At 29.6% G+C, this 25,628-nt stretch overlaps 2 protein-coding genes across 2 annotated transcripts; one reads left to right on the top strand and one right to left on the bottom strand.

The window, feature by feature from the left end:
* The first annotated feature begins 6,899 nt into the window (after positions 1-6,899).
* LOC124822671 (uncharacterized) lies at positions 6,900-13,059 on the top strand. Its single transcript, XM_047294699.2, has 10 exons — positions 6,900-7,122; positions 8,366-8,554; positions 8,700-8,792; positions 8,881-9,063; positions 9,154-9,256; positions 9,354-9,539; positions 9,984-11,701; positions 11,838-12,006; positions 12,161-12,281; positions 12,884-13,059. The coding sequence occupies exons 1-10, from the start codon at positions 6,910-6,912 to the stop codon at positions 12,921-12,923; spliced, it is 3,015 nt and encodes a 1,004-aa protein (XP_047150655.2). The 5' UTR covers positions 6,900-6,909; the 3' UTR covers positions 12,924-13,059.
* An 83-nt stretch (positions 13,060-13,142) lies between these two features.
* LOC124822670 (putative trehalose-phosphate phosphatase C) lies at positions 13,143-21,008 on the bottom strand. Its single transcript, XM_047294696.2, has 11 exons — positions 20,876-21,008; positions 15,697-15,787; positions 15,377-15,592; positions 14,962-15,102; positions 14,799-14,870; positions 14,598-14,723; positions 14,367-14,420; positions 14,125-14,226; positions 13,953-14,030; positions 13,716-13,856; positions 13,143-13,474 (listed from the first exon to the last, which is right to left on the bottom strand). The coding sequence occupies exons 2-11, from the start codon at positions 15,730-15,732 to the stop codon at positions 13,331-13,333; spliced, it is 1,110 nt and encodes a 369-aa protein (XP_047150652.2). The 5' UTR covers positions 15,733-15,787; positions 20,876-21,008; the 3' UTR covers positions 13,143-13,330.
* Between the last annotated feature and the right edge of the window lie 4,620 nt (positions 21,009-25,628).

Raw genomic sequence — 25,628 nt, 5'->3', positions numbered from 1 at the left:
ATTGGTTTCATGTGTCTCTTTTTATTAATGGAGTTAATTTTGGGTATGTCTGTCATAAATGTATTTGTTGTGGTCATGTATGTATTTTTGTATTTTGATATATGTTTTGTGAGTACCTAATAAGTAAAATGTAGGTTGGTTGGTTGGTTGTTGTGTTAGTGTATAAGAAGAAAAAAAAAACACCCATGAAGAGTAAAACTTAACCACATGCAAGATTACCATTTCAATTATTGGTTGTGAAGGGGTGTTCAATATTTATTAAGAGAACTAGGGGAATTACATGTTGCGAGGGAGACCCGTCATAACTTATTCATTTACTTGTTGATGACAACTTCATGTTTTTGTAGTGAAAATTGATGTATAATGAAGTGAAAGAGATTTTTGCTCACTATGAAAAATGACATGGGTGTACTAATATGATAATAAATCTCATATGGAATACATAATGAATATAAGATTTGATAAAGTTAACTTCACTTATATGTTCACCAATATTATATGTGAGTAAATAGTTAAAAATTGGAAAGAAGTTTGTATCACTCAAATTTAATGATATTAACAATTATAATGATTGTTACTTTATACCTAAATGTTGATATAATAATTCTAAACAAAAAAGTTTACTTATCATAAGTTTGTATGCTTAAGTACAAATGTTGTTAAGTGGAATCTATTTTTTTTACTAAGGTAAAAGTATTTTTAGAATGACTTACCATACTTCTTACAAATAAGCACAATAAAAAATAAAGATGTGAAACACTTGTGTTAAACATGTAATGAAACACAAAAAAATTTTATGATAGTCTTTGCTTCTTTATCTTTATGCACAATTGTTTGATTTTGTGGTATAAATATTGTGTTAGTGTATTTGGGTTTGGAAATTATTAGTATTAAGGCTTGTCAATTGAATATTACTAAGTGTTGGAACTTTATAAATCCAACGTGGGGATTACGATTTTATCGCGGTAACTTAGAGACAAAATTAAATTGGTCATCAGGTCACTCAAAATTAATTTCTCTAAGTATAGACCTCAAATTAAAACTCTAAGCGATCAAAATGGAGTAATATATCTCAGGAATCATATATAAAAATTTCAGCTTAATCTAACGATAAATGAACCGGTGATTAAGATCTTACTAAGATAACTCGAAAAATAAAAAATAAGGAAAATATAGTCAAGAAAAAACAAAACTCACAAGTGGATAGATAACTAACATTACTAAAACCCAACATACTCATATTTTATATAATCAGAATCATGAACCTAAAATATACATCTATCATGAAACTCCTTATACCTCTTTTCTTGAATTCTTCTTTGGGTCGAAGATAGACGAAGCTCTACTATGCAAACTAAAAACTAAAATTCTCTTAACTTTGGTTTCTGCATAACACTTGTTGCCTATTTATAGGCCTACATTTCCCTTTTTCTAATAATTATTATTTTAATTACCACAATTCCTTATTTAACTTATCATTTTTCTTTTATATAAGCCCATTAATCACGCTTCTACCCATAAAAATTTATTACTAATAATAATAATAATAATAATAAGAGAAAATTATTACTATTTATTAAGGTTAATATTTTGATGGATCTTATAGTAGGAAATCAAGAATGTAAGCTCCCCTATCAAAGATTATACCCATCATAACACCCATGTAATGTGTTCATGATCACCATCATTCCAATAAACTAAAACAATATACACAAACCCAAAACAGGAACCCACGATAGAAAGAAACTCATGTTAATTCTTCCTATCTTTAATCTAGAAAAGAGTTCTAGATCTTCTAAACCCTCGTAACAGCTTGGCTCCTAGACTTTTTCCCTGACAGAAAATAATGTTATACTCTTAAACTTCTCTTATAACTATTATAGGATTTTTTTTTTGTCTCTTTTTCTTGATGACTAGAGTTCCTATGCTAACATGATATAAATAAAAAGTATATATATCCCTATTCAGTTTATTTTTTCAAATTTTTATAAAAACTCATTATCTTTAGAAAATAAACTTACTTTTATCTTAATTGGTTCAGTTAAGCCTTTAAATAATATATTCTATAAAATTCTAATTAACTCACTTTTTCAATTAAATTATCCAAAGCCTTCTAATTAAATTATCAAAACCACACATGCTAAATTTTATAACCATTATAGCAATTATATAACAAAATAATATAAAAACTACAATTCCATATATATATATATATATATATATATATATATATATATATATATATATATATATTAAGAAACTCACAATTAACTCAATTATTTTATAATTAAAATTATATTTAATTTGTATATTACTAGTCACAACATACTAACACATATAAAAAATGATATATATTGAAATAATTACAACGGAATAATCTCGTAATTATCCTAATCATATATCTCTCTTTTATATATATATATATATATATAAAAACTATGTATCTATTTAAACCATATTTAATATCAAATTTATAAATGTATTTCCATGCAATAATCTTTAAACACTACAATACCATTAAATGCAATTATTCATTTATATATTATAACTGGATATAAATGCCATTATAATTGGATATAAGTGTGAAATTATATTATAAATAATATTACTATAACCAACTTAATCCATTTTAAAATGGGTTAAATATGTTTTTAGTCCCTAAACTATTGGCCGTTTCTGGTTTTCGTCCCTCTTCCAAAGTAAGGTACAATTTGGTCTTCATACTTTAGAAAAACGTTCGTTTTAGTCCTCAAAATTTTGTTTTTAGTCCTCGTTTTAGTCCTCAAAACGTTCGTTTTTTCGACTAAAACGAACGTTTTTTAAAGATTGAGGACTAAATTGTACCTTACTTTGGAAGAGGGACGAAAACCAGAAACGGTCAATAGTTTAGGGACTAAAAACATATTTAACCCTTTTAAAATCGTAATTCCATGTTTTTAAATAAAAATAAATACATTTTAATATATCATGAACCAACAAAATAAAACTACTCCACAAAATATTATTTATATAAATACAAATATATATATATATATATATATATATATATATAATACCTCATTTAAGATATATAATTAATTATTGTTGCTACTTTAATTAAAACATTAAATTCATTTCTTCAACTTTAATTAAATTTTATCAAACACATACACAACAATTATTATAACTATTAATACACACCACACTTGCACATAAAATAAATAATAAAATAATAAAAATTCATTACATGACCACTAATCCATAACAATGAACTCTAACCAAGTATGTTACACTCACTGCACTTCAATGATACTTATCTTCTATTATTTTAAATTCATGATATCTCATCCACCACCTTTTTGGATAATTATTTTTTCTTGGATTTTACAATAGTAGTCCGATAACAAGTAATATGATAAGCCTAACAAACAACAAATATTCTTAAGATAAGTTTCAATTCTAATAAAATCCTAAAATATGAACTTTAAACTTGAACTAACCTTACAAAATTGACTTGTAAAATGAAATTTACACCTATTTATATATTATAAATTCACTTTATCTTTACTCGACGTAGGATCTTCAATATCTTTATACATTAATTGTTTATAATAATATGTTAATTATTGTTTGAATATTTGTTAAATACATGAAAAAATTAGACTTTATAAATATTCATAGACTTTATAGATAAAAAAACATTAGTTATTGCGATAATATGTTATGAGAAACTTTAAATAAACTCGTAAAATAGTTAAGATTGAGTTATATTCAATTTGAGTTAGTTTCATTTATTTTATTCTTATTTCATGTATTATTTATGAATATGAAAAACATCAAACACTATTCAATGACAAGTTTACTTACTCTAGAAATATATTAATAGACATTAAAAAGGTACATTAATGAGAGAGAATAAAGTAATAAATTTATAAATTATATGATGTCATAAAAAAAGAGATAAAAAAACAAATATATAATAGATTCAGACAAAACTAAAATGTATATATATTATTGCTCAAAACTATAACATGATCTCAGCATGTTTGCTAGATAAAATGATTGGTTATATTAAATTCTCTTTAGAACTTGAAAGTTAACATCCATCAATTTTTTTGTTCATTATTCATTAATATTAAACTCTTTTCTTATTATTATTCATACTTACAATTAGAGCTATCAAAATGGGTCACAACTCGCGAACCAACCCGGCCCACCACGGGTTTGAATCGGGTTGGATTAGAAAAAATTATATTTTTTTTATGCGGGTCAGATTTCAATCTGACTCATTTAAACCCGGTTTATGCGGGTTGAATCCGTGGTAGGTTGGGTTGGCCCACCAACCCACCTATCTAATTTTATTTTATTAAAAATTAATTTTAATTTTATAAAAAAATATTTATTATTTTATTTTTGCTTGAAAAAATTATTTAAGTTTCTTATTTTCAAAATTAATTGAACACGGAAGTGAAATTTGTGAGTGAAATTTGTATTATAGAAAGTTTGTAATTTTTTTTATTTTAAAAAAAAATTGTAATTAAGTGAGCTAATGAGCTATAAATGAATCGGGTTGGGTTAACTCACTAAGTGACCAACTTGTGGTGGGCCGGATCGGATCGGGTCGGGTGGCCCGTTTTGACAGCTCTACTTATAATGTTTTGATGATTTTATTTTTATTAACAACTCATAACGAATACATTAATTCAGTTTCCAAAAACATAAATTAATTTAATCAAAAGATTGAATAAAAAATATATGACGAGAGACATAAATAAAGAGAATGAAAATGTTAAAAATACGAGTATTGTAATGAAAAGTGAAAAATAAGAATATTACAAAATAAGTTGATAGCATAATTTTTTTTTTAAATGTTTGGAATACATGTTTAATATACTTTCACGCGCTCTCAATTATCAAAACATTTTTTTAATCAAACATTTTTTTAAAATCTCCCTCTTTTATTTAATGATCTTACTTTTAATAGATTTTAATATATATATTAAATAATATATCGTGAATACTAATAAAATTATAAAAAATGGTGGTGAGATTTTTAATACTTTCTTTTTAATCTTTACTGTAAGTTAAGTTTATTAAAAAAAAATATTCATGGGTTTTCCCTTTTACAGTTCTGATTTAGAATGAATTGAAGTCAGTATAGAAAGAGTGTGGGAAACAATTTGTACATTCAGAATGATTGATAAAATACCTAATGAAGCCAACTGGTATGTCTAGAATCGTTTTTGCAAGGGCCTAATGTGAATATGCACAAAAGGTCAACTGGTAACGGAACAAAAAATTAAATTCATCACTGAAAAAATAAATTAAAAGGATGAAGTAACTCTTGTTTTCCTTTTATAAAATATTACTTTTAAAGAAAGAATAGAGATGTATTCAATACAAGTTCCTTGTGCTATGCACATTCCTACTCTCATAATCACACTTTAAAAGCTCTTTTGTCACATATTCCCTTCACTCCTCACTCCAATTCTCATCCATCTCTCTTCCTTTCTCCTTTCTCCTTTGTGTATGTGTCACGTTTTCTCTTCGTTTCATGGTTTTCAGTTTTTAATTTAATTTTTGTTCCTGACTAGGTTTGTGTTGGATTGTGACAGGAATTGAAAATGTTGTGTCTACATCAATTGAAATTTCTGGAGTTGTTTTAGCAGTATAAAACTTTGTGATCAGAAACCAAAAGGTGAAACAGGATCCAGAGGTGGACCTCATTTGTCAGGTGAGCTCCACTGGATTATGTGCTTTCTTTTATTTTATTGTTCTTTTTCAATCTGTTTAATTATTTTGTTTTCATGAAAAAAAAAGGCACTTTGTGGTAAGAGTGGAAAAAAGGGGTTCAGTTTAGGCACTTTTTCAATCTGTTTAATTCATTTTAGGCACTTTGTTGGCCCTAAAATGGAGATCCATGAATAATAAAAGACTCATAAATTTTGGGCAAAAAATAATTTTACACATTTGCACATTCATCTCGTGTATTATTTTTCACTACCATATTAAAAAAAAGAAAAAAAAAATATTAAGTTGGTTTCTCCTGTTGCAGAATGGGTTGGTGTTCTACCTACCTTTATTTTAATTTTCTTTTAAAATTTATTACATATAATAAAAAATATTTAATTAAAATAATTATTTTATATATTAAATCACTTTTTTTTATCTATATTTATCTATAAAAAGTATTGTTTTCAGTAATTGACTGTTTTTGATGTAGACATTTTAATATCAATTTTATCTTTATTAATATAAATTATTTTACCATTCAAATTTTGTATTCACTTTTTTATAATTATTTTTAAGAATATATTTTCAAATTTTAATAATATTTTTATTTTATTAATAACTAATTTTTTATTATCATAATATAAAAGGAGAATGATATAAAAGTAGACGTACGTGTTTTTATTAATAATTAATAATTAAATTTATTTTATAAGTATTTATGATTTAAATTATAATATTATTTCAAGTGATATAATAATTAATTTTTTAAATTATTTTAATTTTAATTTTTAGTAAAAAGTATAGGTTATCATGTCGGACAAGACTAACAAAATCGAGTGAATGGATTAAAACTATACTAACCTAATCTGTTTTAATGGGTTAACAAGCTGGTGTACTCACTTTACAATCTATTTTTATTAATTTGATCAGGTTTGTTTAGGTATGTGTTTCTTCTTTTGTTATTACTTTTTTTAAAGACTTTATTATATATGTTGATATAACTTTTAGATATACACAACTACATATACCTCACATTTTTTCACTAGTTTTAATCTTTCATTTTGATTCAGATACATATTTCCATAAAATGGAAAGAACAATTCTGCTTAATTTTGTAATTTTGTTTTTGATTATGGTGAATTGAACATGAGAAATTCTATTTTATTTTGTTTGTCTAGAAACAGAGAGTGTGAAGGGATGAATAGAGGGAGTAACTTTATTCCAAATGGTATGGTGTCTAGTGAGACACCATTTGTTGCAAAAGTGCTTGACCCGAAGAGATGGTCAAAAGCCGAAGGTAGAACTAGAGACCTGCTTACACATATTCAGCCCAACCATATATCAGAAACATGTCGAAATGCTGTAGTATCTTACCTACGATCCCTCATCATGAACTCTGTCCCTTGCCAGGTAACAACCAACTCTTAATTCTCACTTTCACTGTCACATTTTTTCCCTCTGCTTATAATTCATATCAATTAATTAATCACACTTTAACCTTTTTACGTTGCTCTAATCTTGCCTGTTTCTAATTTTGTTTTCATATTCAGCTTATAGATTCTTATGTTAAATGTAAATTATTGATTGAAATACCGTTTTTGTTGTATTAACATCATCTAAATTTCTCCTTAACGTGGCTTGTTAGAAACAGAAAATAATTTATTGAAATATTTGAGTGTGCTTAAATTTAAAAAAAAAATCTAAATGTTTTACAAAACTTTGATGGTACTAAATACTTAGTCATATAAGTGAAAAAGACTTAATTGTTTAGCTGTTTCTAGAAAAGAGTAGATTTGAAACATATTTTCATTGCATAATTGATAAACAAACCATTGTATTCTTTTTATGAAGGATTCTCTCTCACTAAATTCAGAATTAAGAGTTACTTGAATTCATGTATTTTAATGTTTGTGACTCATTAAAAATAAAAGTTATTTATTAATATACTTTGTTATTTTATTGATGATTATTCCACCAAATTATAGGTCTACATCACAAAGAAAAGACTAAGTACATAAAATATTTAAAAAAATTCATGCTTTGCTAATATAACAACAAACTTAAATGAATTCTTACATATATAATGGTGAGTATCGTGGATGTTTATTGCAAATAGTAAGATATCATATATGAAAAGTATGTCTATATAAAACTCTTTAATTGAAGTGTCTAGCGTAGATAACTAAGATGACTATGATTGAAAGAGTTATGTGTATGTTTTGGGAACTAAAGTTGCTAAAAAAAGGAAAAGATATAAGAAAACTAAGATAGGAAAAGAAAAGTGGAAGGTATTTGTAAAGAGGTTCAATACGTTGGGTACAAAGTCATACATTAGATAAATATGAAATACACATGTGTTTATATATACATAAGATACATCACTTAGTAAGAGATTTTTTGGAGTGATACCAAAAGCAAATCCGTGAGAGATTCAGGATTAGTGAGAGGAGAAAAAAAAACAGAAAAAATACAAAAATCTTATGTGTATATAAACCTAATATCATTTCTTATTTTATCCTTTGTTGTACTTTGTTTGTACCTATGGTGGGTGAAGTGAGAACATTCCTACTTATAAAGAAATCTTATGTGCTTTTAAGGTTGTCTGTGCCTAATGCTGGCGTAAAATGTTTTTCCTCTGGTACCGCTGCCACAGGTATTTCCATTTGGTTCCGTACCCTTGAAGACCTATATACCTGATGGGGACATTGATCTAACAGCGTTCTGTGATAATCACCATTCAGAAGACCGTCTGATCCAAGATATACAGCGTATTTTAGAGAGAGAAGAGAAGAATCAGGACGCGCAATTTCAAGTCAAAGAGGTTAAGTATATCGGGGCCAAGGTACGTGCTTCTTCATTTTTACGTATATTATCTCCATGCTAAATTCATGCACATCAATGCAATACTACAAGAGAAAAGGTACCATATAATAATTCTTTTATCAGCGTTCTTAGCTTCTGTATTTCTTATGGTTGTTTAATGGCAGGTGAAGATTATCAAGTGTTTAGTCGAAAACTTTGTAGTTGACATATCTTTCAACCAGATTGGTGGTTTGGGAACACTTTGTTTTATTGAGGAGGTGATTCGTTCTGACCGAAGTTCTCATCATTATTATTTTACTTTCAAACTTTTTGCAGAGATCTCTGACAAGTAAGTTTGTGTTCCAGGTAGACAATTTAATAAATCAGAATCACTTACTGAAGCGGAGTATTATATTGATAAAATCTTGGTGTTTCTATGAGAGCCGCATCCTGGGATCTTACCATGGACTTCTTTCAACCTATGCATTGGAAACTTTAGTCATATATGTATTTCATGTTTACAATAGTACATTTGCTGGACCACTTGAGGTGACAAACTTGTTTGCTTTGGGTAATTTCTATTTTGGTTGTCATAAAAAGAAAAAAAAAATTATGCTATTGGATTATGTATCGTTGTAGGTACTCTATCGATTTTTGGATTTCTTCAGCAAATTTGACTGGAGTAAGTATTGTCTCAGCTTGCGAGGTCCAGTGCCTATAAGTTCACTCCCTAATATGAAAGGTAAGTGAAAAATAAAATTCTTCTCTGTAATATTTGTGTTAATGTTGTATGCATTATGGCTGATTACCCAACATGTCCTATTTTAAAATTATGATAGCTGAACCACCACGTAAGGATTGCCAAAGGTTGTTGCTGAACCACCAATTTCTTGATGCTTGTGAATCCATGTACGGCATTCTGTGTAGCAGCAAAGAATTAAAAGAGAAACCATTTGTTTCTAAATACATTAGCATTGTAGATCCTTTGCTTCCTAACAACAACATAGGAGGAAGCATTAGAAAAGGTAATTGTACTTCTTAACCCTGTCTCACACATTGTTTTTTTTCTCAAGATATGTTTCTAGTGCAGTTGAAATATAGAATGTGCATCTAGAAAGGGTAAAGAAAAATGAATGTTTGTGTACCTTAAATATAGAAGGTGAATGATTTTTATGTGTATAATATATTCTTGAAATAATGTTCTCCTTCTAAATGTGGTATTTTGGCTGATAAATATATGGTTTCTCATAAATGAGACTTTGATAAGAGGAAATACATATCTATCTTAGCACATACTTTTAGATTATGATGCTCAACATTTCACTGCATCGAAGTTATGGAAATTTTCAGATGCCCTTTTTAATGTTACAACTAAGAGTATTTTGAATGATTTTCTTTTTCATTTGCCTTTCTTCTATTTAAACAAGTCTCTTATATGATTGTTTGGCTATCTATAATATACTTTGCAGGAAACTTCTCTAGGATAAAAAGTGCAATTGCTTTAGGTGCAAAGCGAATCCAGAGGTTACTGGCTTGCCCAGAAGACAATGTAATAGCAGAATTTGATTTGTTTTTTAAGAATACATGGGAGAGAAACGGTAAAGGTTACTGGATCGATGCACTCACTTATAACCGTTACATAAGGAACGGACATGTTACAACTACTGGTGAACATTATGGTATTTACAAAAATCTTTCTAATCTTTCAGAAGAATCGAAGCAAATGCTAGGACCCTCTGATGAACTTGCTGCTTCTCAAACTTTGAGATCAAAGCATGGCGGCGTTTTCACTGGTACACTGGCCTTTGATATGAAGCATACAAATACCATCAAGAATGCACTTGCTAATAGAGACAAAAGTGCTATATGTTCATCATATGAAGTTCGTGACACGCCTTACTTTCCCGGGTTTTATTCTAGTTCAGAATTTGGTCCTTTGTATAGTGAAGCTTCAACTCATCATTGCAACAGGGCCAGAGTTTCATCTGAAAATTATCAACCTTTTGGGCAGATTTCGTACGATTGGAGAAATGAATATGAAGATGACCCAGAATATTCTTCAAGTGGTTATTATTGCAAATTTGGGTTGGACGTCAATGATGAAACTGTCTGTCCGGTTGATGGGGCAATGCTGATGCAACAGGAAAAGTTTGGTTTTCCTTATTTCAATGAATACCTGCAAGCACCAGTGAATGTGAATCCGTGTGTACCTTTCCCACTACCCCACGTTTTAGCTTCTGGATACATGCATGAGAACTCATTTGGGATGTTTCGAGAAGATGCCTCTTCTTCTGAGTACTTTCCAGGCTACAATATGCCTCATTATCACAACACAGCTCCGTTTCCATTTGCAAGACCATTCTATGAGGGAGAGTTTACTGAACCATTTGATTATAGCCCACCAGTACCTCATCCAGATCATCAAAGACAAATGGATATTAACAAAGGTTCCAGCTCTGGTAATTCATCTTGGCAGACATGCGCTTCAAGCTACACGCCAAAAGTTTATGAGAACACTAGTACTGAAGCTATCAATTCAGATTTTAAAGCTCTTCAATTAGGTAAGAAACTGCTAAAGACTGCGCCTAACTCATCAATTCCTAATCTTGTTGGCCCTTCTAGTCCGAGTCAGAGAACCGTTGATGACCAACGTTTTCAACCGGTTGCAGATGGTTCCTCTGGACCATCATTTCAAGTTCCTTCCATGTTCCCATTCTACAATCTTCCTACCGGGACTGAAACTACTTTTGCAGCCAGAAACAATGTGGGGATGATGCATGCTGGTTTAGGCAATCTTTATCCGCCAGAGTCGAATGCCAGTCATGATACAGCAGCTACTTCAGGGTACTTTGTGAATGAAGGTTATGATATACTGGATAGTGATTTTTTAAGCTATTGGTGGAATCTGCAATATGGAAGGTTTTGCAAGAATCAAATATCAAAGGTACCTTTTCCTCCCTTTGCTACAGTGCCAATGCATTTAAGGGCACAATTTGCGGGGCACATGAAACCTCAGCGAGGTATCATGAACATGGAGCATCTTCAAACCCCGGTTCCTGTGATTCCATATGGAGATGTTTCTCCCTTATATGGGAATATTAATGAACGTGTTGGTTTTTGGCTTCCAAGAACTAGTGATGGGACTGGGACTTACTTTCCAAAGACAAATTTTTCAAGTTATTACGAGGTTAATATACTCACTACCCTTTCTGTTCTCAATGTACCATAGGTTGTGTTGTGTCTTGATGATAGCGGGAAATGTTGCTTGTTAGTTTTTCTATTAAAATATTTTATAGAGCATAATATGGTTTTCATGTTTGAAGTCTCAGCCAAGGTTTTGCAAGAAAAATCGTCTTCCGCTAAGTCCATACATCCAAAATCCCAAATATGAAAAGAAGGATAACCGTAGTGAAAGGGATAAGAATTTGCATTTGAATTCAAAGGAAAGGTTTCCCAGCTATGGTCAGTTGCATGGAAAATTTGAGAAGCCAGGTAGGTGATTCTTTCATCCATCACCGATGTCTGGTACATTTTGCTGTTACCACCTTTTCCTCATCAACATTTTCTATATTATTGATACGATAAAAAATATAGGTAATGATTAATATAGGTAGCTTGTGTTTGGTTGTCTTGGACCATTTCACAGGTTCAAGTGAATCATCCCATCGAGGTGAAAGCTCAGAAAGAGGTTCTAGTGAGGCAGAAAAACCCGGAACAGATTCTAAAAGCACTTCTAGACATGAGCCCTCATCATCAAATCGCCTCTGGTAATGCTTTTATTGCTTTACTTTATGTGCTTATATGTTTGAGACCCCCTTTGCTAAATGGTAGATAAAATGGAATTAAATTTTAGTCTTGAATGGCAATAGAAGATATACTATATGGATTTTCATTGATGTCATTTTGTTTCCTTTCATAGGCATTACTATATAGAAAACGGTTGGCTACTAAATTCAAACTTGTATAACTAACTAATCCCCAGTAACTCAGTTGGATATGTGCTTGATCAGCTCAATCAAATAAATAATTTTGCCTCATTTTTAGGCAGTTATCTTAAGTTTGAAGCTTTGCCAATCTGTATACGTATCTTGCATTCCATGTCCATTCACTTAATATAGTGACATGTTAGTTGCTGATAAGATGTAACATGTCCCAACAGTAATAATGTCTAACAAGCTTTTGAAATGATTTACATTATATATACACACAAGGGAGGATGGAACAAAATAATATACCATATGAGCATAGGTTATAGCCAGCAAATGTTGGTTAGGATCACGAGAATGTGGATTCTGATAGATTCATCAATTATAGATGTAGATGTTTTATCTTACCATCTGATCAGAATTTTGTGTGATGAATTCAACAGGTTTCGACAAGAGGGAAAACCGATCAATAAACGGAGATGATGTTCTCTTTACAGGTGTGTGAGGGATTCAAGTTGCTGAGAAGAAAGTGATTTATCACATATTACCATCTTCTTTGTCTGGGAGTCTTTTTTAGTACTACTAAAATTGCTATATATACATTTTATTCCTTGTGAGATGGTTATGAAAATTACTAAATAGACAATTTAGTCCTGCCTTGAAAATGTTATCATGAATGACTTGTTGTATAAAGACTAGTAGTTATTACTTATTGAAACGTTTTTATAAGCTAGTAATATACATTAGTAGTTATTTTACAAACCAACTACTTAAAAAGAAAACAACAGTCATCCCACTTCTCCAAAACCATCGTGGGAAGTAACTATGTGCACGGCAAAATTACCCCTTTGATGATCATCTATGCCTTAACCAAAATTTAAAGGCCTTATTTAGTAAGCGGTTTTCCTCCATTTTGCCAAACGTGACAAAAAGATTAGTACTTCCGACGGGTCACGCAAAGAGTACAAAGCCTTAGTTTCTCTTGGAACTGAAGACACTATGATTGGATAACCTTGCTCTCTACTCTGTATGACCTGCACAAATTTCACAAGAAATCTGTAACTTTCAACTCTGCATATTGTGCAAGAAAAATATTCTGCTAGAGGTAATAGTTCCTTTTAATCACTTCAACATGACACGAATCATTTCCTTGACATTAGTCCTGCTATGGCAAATATAAATTTCTCTTATCTGTTACGTTGTAATGCATCTGATTGTACTAAGTAAAGCTCAAGAGTGTTGCAGAAAAAGACAGTGAAGTAGAGTAAGCCATACCTTAAAAGCATCTTCATCAGTTCTGTCATCGCCAATATACACAGGAAGGATATCATTGCAACTGCTTAATCCTAATGTGTCAAGAAAATATTCTACAGCATTTCCTTTGTTCCACTTTATAGAAGGCCTTATTTCCATAACCTACAAATAAACAGTATTCAGTGCGGAAGAGAAAACCAGTAGAATTGAATGATTCGTAAAGAGTTAGAGTTAAAAATGCATATATAATCTGAATACCTTTTTACCCTCTGTCAAGCAAAATTGTGGATGCTTTTCAAGCACAGACTTCACTTTCTCTTCCAACAGACCATAATCCTGGATTTAAACATATTTAGCAAAAAACAAAAATATTGTTAATCATTGAGGAAGAGAGAAATGTTAAGAAAAAAATATTAGAATTAAAGGTTACCTTTTCTTGGACCTGCCGGAAGTGTACAGAGACGCAGAATCCGTTGTCCTCAACCATTGCTCCTTTTATTTCCTCTACTTCATCCCTTAGTATTCTTAATATCTGTTAGCACAAACAATCAAAATCAAACATTTAGCTTTGTAGCCTAAGGGTTCGATTTGATTCTTCAACTTGCATAACATTTTCCAGAAACCTGGGCAAAACCATGACATAGTCCTATATGATTTTGTAACTGTACTGACCTCTCGAATTGCTGGCAAATACTTCTTGGCAGGTTGAAAAGGAACTTCAGTGCACTACAAAATGAAAATACTTACGTTAACTAACTATTTAAGAGAGACATTATGTAAGAAAACACAAAGTATTGGTACTGTAACATATTTTTAAGTTTTTTGTTAACAGAGAATGATATAACATTTCACAAATGTTTAATTCTGAAAAGACTCAAAATCTATGAGGACAGAGTTGCTCACGCTCTTGTTAATGGCAATTTCAATATGTTCCCCTGCAGAGGATGTAATTGGCATTGATGGTGCCATTATGTCCATCCCATGACTTCCAGCGTAATACAAATTATTCAACTTCACGAAATCTTGTACCTAAACCATAAAATAAGGAGAATTAAGACCTATAATTAGAACTGGGGCATCAAATTGAATAATTGATCAACTAACCTTATCTCTACTTCTTCCACTAATTATTGCTGTTGGAAAATAAGAAGCAACTTCATGTACTGTAGCACGCATCTGTCATTTACATTATACACCTCATTCAATCAATTAAAATTTCTACAATTGGGTTTAATACATGAAATGGTCATATAATGTAGTTAATTACCTCTTCAGACATGAAAGCACGATCTGGATCATTTACAATTGGGGATAAGGTACCGTCGTAATCCAGAAAAAGGATGATCCTTTTCCCTGTGGCATTTTTCATCAACCTTTCAAATGAGTTCAATGCTGAAGGGTGTCTTACCTAGTCAAACAAACAACTACCATAAGCAATGCATCAATAGACACAAACATCTCCATCAACTTTAGTACTCTAGTGTACATGCATATGTTGTTTTGTTCTGTTTGTCCTGAGAATTTCTTGTACATGTTTCTGTGTAAATGGTGTGTTGTGAGGGAACAAGAAAATAAGATCTTCAGAAAATAATTTTCATTTTTTAATTATAAAAATATTCTTATTTTAATGTTAAAAGGAAAGTAACTAAAGTCATTTCATGCTTTACTGGGTTCGTACTTACCATCCATGAATCATAGCCAGACAAAATGTAGTTGGAATTGGCTTGGGAATGATCAATCAAATTCAGTGTGGTCCTTTGAATTAATGAATTTTCATGAACATCAATTGGGACGTCCTTTGCTTTGAAAATTGGTTGTGGTATCCATTTAGTACTATGTGATTGTGATGTTTGAAATCCCATAATCTCTTTTAACTGCATCAACTTCCTCTTGATAATCTAATATATACCACAAAATAAAATAAGAAATAACTGGTTAGATTTCTTCCTAAACAACATAGTGTCAACAAAAGAAAAACTATGAAGGCATGTCTTAGATTTACCTTGAAAGTGACAAGGAGAAGAAATATATAATTCATATTTAGTTGAGATCAACACTAATTATTACTTCCAACTCTTACACAAGCTAATTTCCTGAAAAAAAAAAAAATAGCAAAGATATAAATTCAAATCATAACATTAATTTTATCAATCATTAAACAAACAGGATGAATAAACAACATAAATACTTCAATATAATATGTCAATGATCAAGCATAAACATAAATAAATATTTTAATCATATTTTTTTTCCCACTTGTGGTCCTTTATTAATCTTAGAACAACAAAAATCTAAATAATCTATATTTGCTTATGGGCTCCAAGCCCAACTAATAATTCCTGCTGGCAAGGAAAAAGTTGGTAAAAATAAAGCTTAACTATCTGTGGGTCCCACTGTGAGAGTGAAATGATGATTGTGATCTACATGTAACAACAAACCATAACTATTAGTCTATTTCTTTCAACATTGTCCTAAATTTTATCCTAAATTTTTTAAAAGGTGGTGGTTGGTAGTAAAATAACAAAAGAAAGAAAAAAATATTTTTTTTATAATTAAAATATTATACTTAACAGATATCTTTTTGTTGGGCGAATACGAAAGCAGATTTTTTTCATATATATTTGATTTGCATTTATTGTTACACTTGTTATTTGAAAATACATATTTTTGTTGCACTAAAAATAAATTTTTAGTATTTTAAAAAGCTATGGATATTTTATTTTCAAACAGTATCTAAAACTACCAAAAATTTTAATAAGTATTTAATATCTTATATCTTAGTTGATGAGAAATCAAACTTCAGTTAATAATTTATAAATATATAGAACAGCTTTTGCAATGTTCTCCCAGAAGAGAAAAAATAAATATGTTTAAATTTCTACACTTTTAACCAAACCAAAATTAAATAAATGACAGGTTCTAAGCAACGCACAAAAATACACACTTCTATTCTTTAATCTTTACAGTGTGTGCCTTTTTTAAAAGTTACCATATCTATAATCAATTACATATAAAATAATCACACAGATTTAATTTATAAAATAATCACACAGATTTAATTTAATAAACTCGTAATAATTTATAAAATTATTTTTCATTTATCATGTCAAATTACTGTTCACAGTGTTTTGATCAAGATTAAAATAATTTGATTTATAAAAAAAAGATTCTGAACACATCTAAGCATATTCAATTTTGACTAAAAGTCCATATACTTGAAATATAACTTGTAAAAGAAAAAACATAACAAAGGTATAATAATTATGCTCTAGTAAAATGGTTCACATTCTTCATGGAATCAACTAACATGATTGTCCAACAAAATCATGACATGCACTGGTCTCATAGACAAGATTAGTTATTGTATTTGGTTGCTAATATTTCTATCCTGTCAGAAAAAACTTCAAACTAAAACATAGATTTTATATAATCAAGTAGGTTGAGCCAGTGGACACAAGAAATTGAAGAAGAATTGATCAAAGTCATGGATTACTAATTATTTCAAGAAGTGCTTAAAATAGTTTTGATCTAGAAAGTCATTTTCAGCAATCAAGTTCCACAGCAACTTCAATAAGCAAAAAAGTATTGTGTCCATTTTCAATCATTCTGGAGAAACCATCAGCTAACAAATGCTTTCAGTGGGCCAAGCAACTAAAGAATAAAGTAGTTGCACAACATGGAGGTCATTTTCTGTATGTAAATTTTTTTATCTCTGGTTTAGACAGAAATGCATGAAAACAACACAAAAAAAACAAAAGGGCAATACATTATTGAAATACAAGATTTGACAAGTTGTCTTCATACAAAGACAAAGTTTGAAAGACTTCCATGGGTAGGGTAGGATATTAGTCTATTCTGACTCAGATGACAGTGACACAAGCTAAAAAAAGTTAGGAATTTAGGCCTACATCATCGGAGTAACTGATCTATGTGTTGGTTAATGTTTTGGTTCCACTCAACTACCCTTATCTCCTTCTAACTGAACCACTTCCTTTATTCCTACCTTCACTAATCCAATCAAGCTCTAATATAACACACACATACAACAATTTATATCAATAATCTCTCAGACACTGTCACATGACAAACCAGTAGCTAGGCACATCATCTATTGCTAGTGGTTTCATAACGAGAGATTAACAGTAAGAAGATAAACTCTATGAGAGGGACTTGTTAAACAACTTCAATAAAATATAATATGCAAGAGAATACATAAGGCAATGCTTGCTGGGGGGAGTGAAATTACAACAAGTATATGTTTGTTCTTCAAGTGCACTAAATAAGGTGAAATAAATTCTTGAACAAAAATGCTCCTTCAGATCATTGCAGATCATATAGGAGTGTAAAATGGTTTCCATTGAAAGAATATATAAGCTTTACCTGCCATTGAATGAACAAATCTTTAGCTTCATTGGGAATTGACAAATAGTTTAGACAAAAATTGGAAAATGACTTTTACTTTCGTTAGAAATAATTAAAACAATAAATTTTATCTATAGCTATATGGTTAAATCAGATAGAGTGTTTGATATTGAATTAAATGTCCATTCATAGAGTGTCTTTTGACAACATTTCATACCCACAGATTATTTTGTTTGTGATATATATATATATATATATATATATATATATATATATATATATATATATATATATTTCTTTTCTATCAGACATGACTTTGTCCCTCAAATCTCAGAATAAACAAAAACATATTGGTTATCAAAACAGTTTGAACTCTGTTTTATCCTCTATCGAAAAGTGACAAACAAGGTTGGTGAATCTCTTATTAAATGACATTAACCACATATTTCTGAACAGTCTTTTCTACCAATGAAAAGGAAATATAAGAAGCCAACATAACACTAAGAAAGAAAAGTGTAAACAAGTGTGATATACATCAACATTACACGTGTAACAACAAGAAAACACATACTTTTTTTATCTCTTAAAAAAAGAATAAAAGGATACTCTGAGAAAAATGACTCTTGACTTTTAAGGCTCAGAGTGTGAATCCAAATAAGAACTACCAAGAAGTTAATTTAATCATATACCGACAAAGAGATTTCACGTGTCGGTTAACACAACACAGAGGTTCAGAAACCAGGAAGTGTAAGTGTACCAGACATCCAAGTACGACAATCTGGTCAAATCTAAAGAAAACTATTGGTACCTAATGCTGAACACCATTACTTCTTCTCCAATAAACAAGTTTATAATCAATTAATTTAACAAATATAGTAACAAAAAAGGGACAAAATTTTAAACAGTTGGGTCAAACATATGAATTATGACAATTGTACACTTGTACCATATGTACTAGTTAATTATGCAGAAGTATATACTTTTAAGAATAAAAGAAGAATGAACTTATCTTTGACCTACAAGCTAGCTAATCAGTAAATAAATACCTTTGTGCAGTATCACAGAGGCACATCAATGAAAATTCCAAATTATAGCTATAGATGTTGTACATATAACATACAAATGTTTTTTGTACCGTGTCACTAGAAATCATATTATTCCAATAAATGCAGCAAAAGGTTGATTTTAATTCAATTGGTTTCAGCAAAAGCTTCCAACTTATATGTTTAAGGAAACATAAAAATAACTGAAGCAAAAACTCCATACTATTAATTCAAAGAGGAAATACCAATCTTTTGTACTGTAAAACTGTAAAAATAATTCATTTATTACACATCTAACTGTTGTATGGTTTCTCGATATATAAAAACATGAAAGAAGATCATTATATACAGTCCAGTATTTTTGCAATTTACATAAAACAATATATATATATATATATATATATATATATATATATTCAGCAATACATTACAACTGTTATCCTTTAATTAAAAGGCAAAATACAACTCAGGCATCAAAGATCTGTAGACTATTTAGTAGATTCAATGCACTTCTCCTGTTCTACAGAGGACAAAATCTAGCTCTTAAACATTTGAAGATTTTGTACAGAAATCTTGTTTTACTTTCTGTTTTCTGCTAACATGTTGATTTCACATACCCACAGACTCACACATATATTATATATTATTTATACATTGAAACAAGTTTTTCTCTTTCTTAAAATAAATGTAGTTGTCCTGGGTTAGTTGAGTGTTAAAGACTCTGACGCTTGTTGTAGCAGCTACATGCAATCGGTAATTCTACTTGTTTCTCATTTCATAGTGGAAAATGCTAGAAAAAGACTAAAATATAAAAAGAAAATTAGAAAAAAAAATACATAGAAGGATAATATTATACAGAAAAAAATAAAGAAGAAAGTAAAAAGCAGAGGAAACCATGATAAGTTGACACGACAAATAAAACTGCATGAAGGGAGAGGTTTTTGTGAGCAAATTAAAGAAGTGTCCAAAACCAGACACAGAGACAAAACATTTTCTATGGACTACTGACTTTTAACCGTTATCAAGGCACATGTCCTTTCATCCAATCTCTAGCTTACTACTCAGTTGGACCCTTTCTACTACAAAACTGAATTGCGTCGGACCGTGGGCCTAACTCAGTGCCACATGTACGGTACACAAATTGAGGCGGAAGAAAGCCCAAGAGCGCGTGGCAGCAACCTTCATGGACCCGGATGGGTTGTTTGGAGAAATACGAAAGAGATAAGGAAAAGTCCAAAAAACTGAATTCCAACCGCTTTTTTCGTTTCTCGTGCATAAATCCCTTTTTTCTTCTTCTACTTTTTCCCATGAAACCAAAAAACCATGATTATTATTAAATGTAGTGGAAAAAAAGAAAACAATAATGAGATGGGAGCCGTGGCTAAAAGGGAATCGAAATAGAGCAAAAAAATTAACATCCGATGAAGATGAAGAATATGAGAAAAAGATACAAAGGTGAAGAATATAATCTCACCGACAGTTATTATTATTATTTTACAGAAACGACAGAGAATGGAATAGAATGGAAGCTTGGTTGAGGATACCACATAAGAAGGACATGCAATGAAGAAAATGGAAGATATTGGATGAGTAATGATATATGGAGAGGGGGACCAAGAGTAATAATGACATTATGTTGTAATCGAAGCAAAAGCAATGGTTAAAGCAATAAATATGGCGATTCACAGACAGAATGGAAAATTGCAGAGAAACATGGATGATGATGAGATGATGATGATGATATATAAATTACTTAGTGAGAAGATAGAGTCTTACCAAGATTATGCAGTGGTTACTGTGATGCAAATAGTTGCTTTGTTGTGATCTCTGAGAAGAAGATAGCTAGAAAGAAGACTTAGAATGAAGGGTGTGAAGGGGAGAGAGGAAGAGGAGAAGGAGAAGGAGAAGGTATATAAGAAGAGAGGTATTTATAGGAGGGGGTTTTGAGGACTATAGGGTTTGGTGAATGCCAAGTGCAAAGGGTGGGCCATGCAAAGGAGAGATTCCATTAACTGCTATTTTGAACTTGCATGATTTAGGGGTTCAAACATTAAACAATATGTTATGACTAATATAGTTCTAAATGGGTTGTTTTGACAAATTTAGTATTTTCTAAAACAGTCCTCTCTCAACACTTTTTTTTTTTCTTAATTATGTCATACTTGTGTCTTCTAAATTTCTATTTTCCCTTTAATGTAAACAAAATCTATTTTTTTCTCTTGTTTTTTCTTTATTATTATATTTTTTTCCTTTTTTTTTACTTTCAAGCATGAAATTTAGGTGAAAATCTATTTATAAAGATAATTCAGGATTTGATTTCCCATTTGGATTTACATGCTACCAAAGATACTAGTATAACTTCAAAATAGACCTATTTGGGAGGAGTGAGATTTGTTAAGGGCTAAATAAAAACATCAAACACCTTGTTACTTAAAAATAGATCTATTTGGTCTATCATTAACTATTTATTAAAAATGTGAAATTTTAGGCTTTTAAAAAGGAAAACACTGCACAATTAGATCTAATGAAGCAAGCAAAGTTGTCTACAAACATATACAACCTAATATTATATGATATAGAAATGTTTTTTTTCACAGTGTAATAATTTGCATACACTATACTATATTATATGTCTAAGTGACACTGGACAGACATCATTGGAGTATCATAAACAGCACAAACAGAATAAAAAGATAAAGTTGGAAATATTTAGACATTATCACATGCTTTCTGATATACCACACTAATTATTGATGTGTGTGATGTTTTTCTCTTAATACAACAATAATCTTTAAATTTTTGGAGTGACTTTAGACATTTTGACATTTGAACATGTAATATGAAAATATAATAAACTTGTATAGTAAGTTTAACATATTTATGCTTATTAAACTATAAGTAAATTTGTATTATAGTCTTCATCATAAGATTATGTATTTTATTAATAATAAAAAATTAAGTTGAAATTAGGAATATAATATAACAGTACAAAAATTATAATATTTTTTATTCATTCTCTAAATATATCATATTAATTTCTAATTTAAAATTAATTAGTTTTCTAGTGAAACCTGACAATATTGAGAGAAATAAATACTAATTTATAAATATATTCTATTTAAGATAATTTTATTGCAGTTATGCCCACATTTTTATAAATTTATATAACAAAACTGTTATATATGATTTTGTATATGTCATTAAATTTGAGGTTTTACATTTTAAGTAAGACTTTATAGGTTATAAAAATAAAAATATATTTTTTCTTAAAATTATTATGACTAAATAAAATATTAATTAATGTATGAAATTTACAAAGGTTTTAAATTAAAAGATTCAAAAATATTTTAGAAATAATGTTATACAATAAAATATTAAAACTTTAAATTAAGACATTGTATAATAATTATTTCAATAAATATGGTCTTATTTTCATGTTGACGTTTGAAAATATATGAAAAGAAAAAAATAAAATATTTACATATCTTTTTATTGTAGAAGTGAACTTGCTTTAATTAATATAGTTGAAATTTATATCAAAGATAGGTTTAATGTCTCGGTAGGTCCCTATTTTGGTCTGAAATTTCAAAAAGGTCTTTTTTTTTTTCCGTTGTCTCAATTGAGTCTTTGTTTTTATAAAATTTAAGCAATTAGAGCTCTCCCATCAAATTGGACAAACGACCGTTTAAGTACTGTGACATGGTCAGTGTATACATTAATCACACATGGCATTAAAAACAAGTTTTGTATTAAAAAATTTTGAATGCACAGTGGTGAAATCAACTTTAGGAAAGGACAAAGTAGGAAAATTTTAAAAATTTAAGTGCAGCCCTCTTTAATTCAAAAATGCAAATGAGATTGGGGAAAAAAATTGGGGATCCGTATTATTAGGGTTCGTGTGAAAAAATAGCGTTCTTTCGTTCAAAATTTTCATACAAAAATTGAATTTATATGTGACAGTAGCTCATCCTCTTCAATTATAAAAATAAAATATATATTCTTATTACACAGCAATAGAGGAGGAGAAGATATAAGAGTTTTTATATCTTGGCATGCATTTGGCTATGAGCTCTAGATTTAACTGATAACATAGTCCATGTAATTTAATTTGGACAATGAATGGAAAGTGACAATGTCTTCGAGATATCGATCCATGCAGAAAGGAAGGGATTTAAATTACAATGGAAAAAGAGAAGAAGAAAATGAAGAAGAATGTGAGAAACTAGGACTAATTAATATATTAAATATTTTACATCTAACTCTATTAATGTATACACTTCTTCTGAACTCTAATCAGAGAGGGTGTTGAAGGAGAGAGCTCCAAATGCAATCCACATCCTCCGCTTCATGCTCTACCATATCACTCTCAAATGGTTGTCATGCAATGTGCTCCAATTTCTCTTCTGGACTCCCAAACAAACCATATGCCTTCAACAAATCAACACTAGAATTACCTTTCCAGGACGCGTCTTCTTCTTCCATCAACGATGAGAAATTGTCTTCAAAATCCAAAAAGTACTCCTCTTATTTACACCTCACACCATCTTTCAGCCACGGGAAATCAAACACCCCAAGTCCCAACTCGGATTCCCATACATCTGAACAACAATCCTTCTTCTCCCTAATAAAGAACGAAGAAAGAAAGAACGCGATTTTTTCCCTCACACGAACCCTAATTTTTCCCCAATCTCATTTGCATTTCTGAATTAAAGGGGTTGCACTTAAATTTTTTAATTTTTCCCACTTTGCCCTTCCCTAAAGCTGATTTCACTTCTTTGCATTCAAAATTTTTAATATAAAATTCGTTTTTAATGCCACGTGTGATTAATGTATACACTGATCATGCCACGTAACCCAAATTTAACGTTTGTTTGTCCAATTTGACGGCAGGCCTCTAATTGCTTCAATTTTACAAAAACAATGACCCAATTGAGACACCAAAAAGAAATGGGACCTATTTGAAATTCCAGACCAAAAAAGGAACCTACCGAGATATTAAACCTTTAGTTTTTTAATATTTAAATGCTAGAACCTGCAAATATTTTTTTATTTCTAATGTTTAAATTTTTTATTATTATGGCTTCAACGTTATTTTATTTTCATATTATTTATTTGTATATACTACTATTTTATAATTAAATTATTAAATTTTAAATCAATATCTTAACTAATTCGTGACTAATTTAAGTTTAAATGTAAATGCATCAATATTAAACTAAAAAAAGTAATTTACTTTAGTTTTTCTTTTTGTAGAATTAATGACAAAAGGTTTTATTATCAAAGATCAAGATTTGGTGGTAATAGTTTATGTTGTGTGATACTTTTCATTATCAGAATACCTCGATTTTGAATTTAAGTAATTAATTAGTTCTTTGTAAATGATGACCATTCATTCTCTCATATACAACTCTTAGAACTTTTATCTTTACATTGACTTATATAACATTATATAAGATGACAAAACGGATTAACTTGATCCGTTTAAATTCAGTATGACATTTAAAAATAGGTTAGGTTAGTCTAGTTTTCTAATTCAAAATGGATTGAATTTTATAATCTAGCTTGATCTGTTTTTGGGCTATTGGATTATCAGGTTGGCATATTTTTTCTTTATCATTGAAAGTCTAATATCACATGAAAATAAATAAAAACTGATTATTTTTTTATATGAAAACAGACTAATGACAAACTGCCCAGTTGTTTTTTAGCTAAAAGGGTTGTCGCTTGCGCTGTTTTAGACCTTGGCTAAGTTGTATCAAACCTCGACAGAATTGTATTAGATCCTTGTCAAGTTGTATCAAACTTCAATCTATTTGTCGTAGTGTGTTAATTAATATGAAGTGTCGTGTTACAAGTTTCAATTTTCTTTAATGAAGTCGGGTTGACGAGATGGCCTAACTGACCTGCTGGGCTGGCCTGTTGGGCTGTCGAGCTTAGTGAGCTAGGTTGGTTCAAACTCCCGAATTGAAAATGTTATCTTGCTCCATTTTCTTAAGTTGAACTAGTGGACTGGTTCGTCAGACTTAGCCATTTTTGTCATCCTTAATACTAGATTATGTACAAATAACTGGTGATGTTAATACAATAAAACAACTTCATTGAAAATAATCACAAAAACAAATTTTAAACAATTTTGTGAGAATTCAATTAATCATATAATTTGTTCAATCACATCATTACATAAAAGATGCAAAATGTACATCAATCAATAATATATATATATATATATATATATATATATATATATATATATTATATAATTAATAAATTCTACTTATAATCTTGATTATCTATTAATAAAATAATTAAGAGTCATCTTTTAAAATCAAACACTCATTATCATAGAAATAAATCATTACGTCAATTAATTTATGTCTAACTAACTAAGATCAAACGTGAAAAATGTTTGTGATATTTTTGTAAATAATTTGTCAATTTTTATCTAATTTTTTCTCAATCAAACATAAATTTTTGTTTTTACATCTAACTTAGATGAGATATAAATTTATTTCAGACATATACATATATA

The sequence above is a fragment of the Vigna umbellata genome, chromosome 2 (genome assembly GCF_029865625.1).
Source record: "Vigna umbellata cultivar VRB3 chromosome 2, Vumbellata_1.0, whole genome shotgun sequence".
In the NCBI taxonomy this organism is placed as follows: Eukaryota; Viridiplantae; Streptophyta; class Magnoliopsida; order Fabales; family Fabaceae; genus Vigna; species Vigna umbellata.
This window is presented reverse-complemented; position numbering and strand designations above follow the sequence as displayed.

Coding starts and splice junctions, on each gene's coding strand:
- LOC124822671 (XM_047294699.2), top strand. CDS start 6,910: ATGAATAGAGGGAGTAACTTTATTCCAAATGGTATGGTGTCTAGTGAG. Junction 8,793..8,880: donor CACTTTGTTTTATTGAGGAG/GTGATTCGTTCT, acceptor TTTGTGTTCCAG/GTAGACAATTTAATAAATCA. Junction 9,540..9,983: donor AGGAGGAAGCATTAGAAAAG/GTAATTGTACTT, acceptor TATACTTTGCAG/GAAACTTCTCTAGGATAAAA.
- LOC124822670 (XM_047294696.2), bottom strand. CDS start 15,732: ATGAATTATATATTTCTTCTCCTTGTCACTTTCAAG. Junction 14,421..14,597: donor AAATTGCCATTAACAAGAGC/GTGAGCAACTCT, acceptor TTCATTTTGTAG/TGCACTGAAGTTCCTTTTCA. Junction 13,475..13,715: donor CTGATGAAGATGCTTTTAAG/GTATGGCTTACT, acceptor AAATTTGTGCAG/GTCATACAGAGTAGAGAGCA.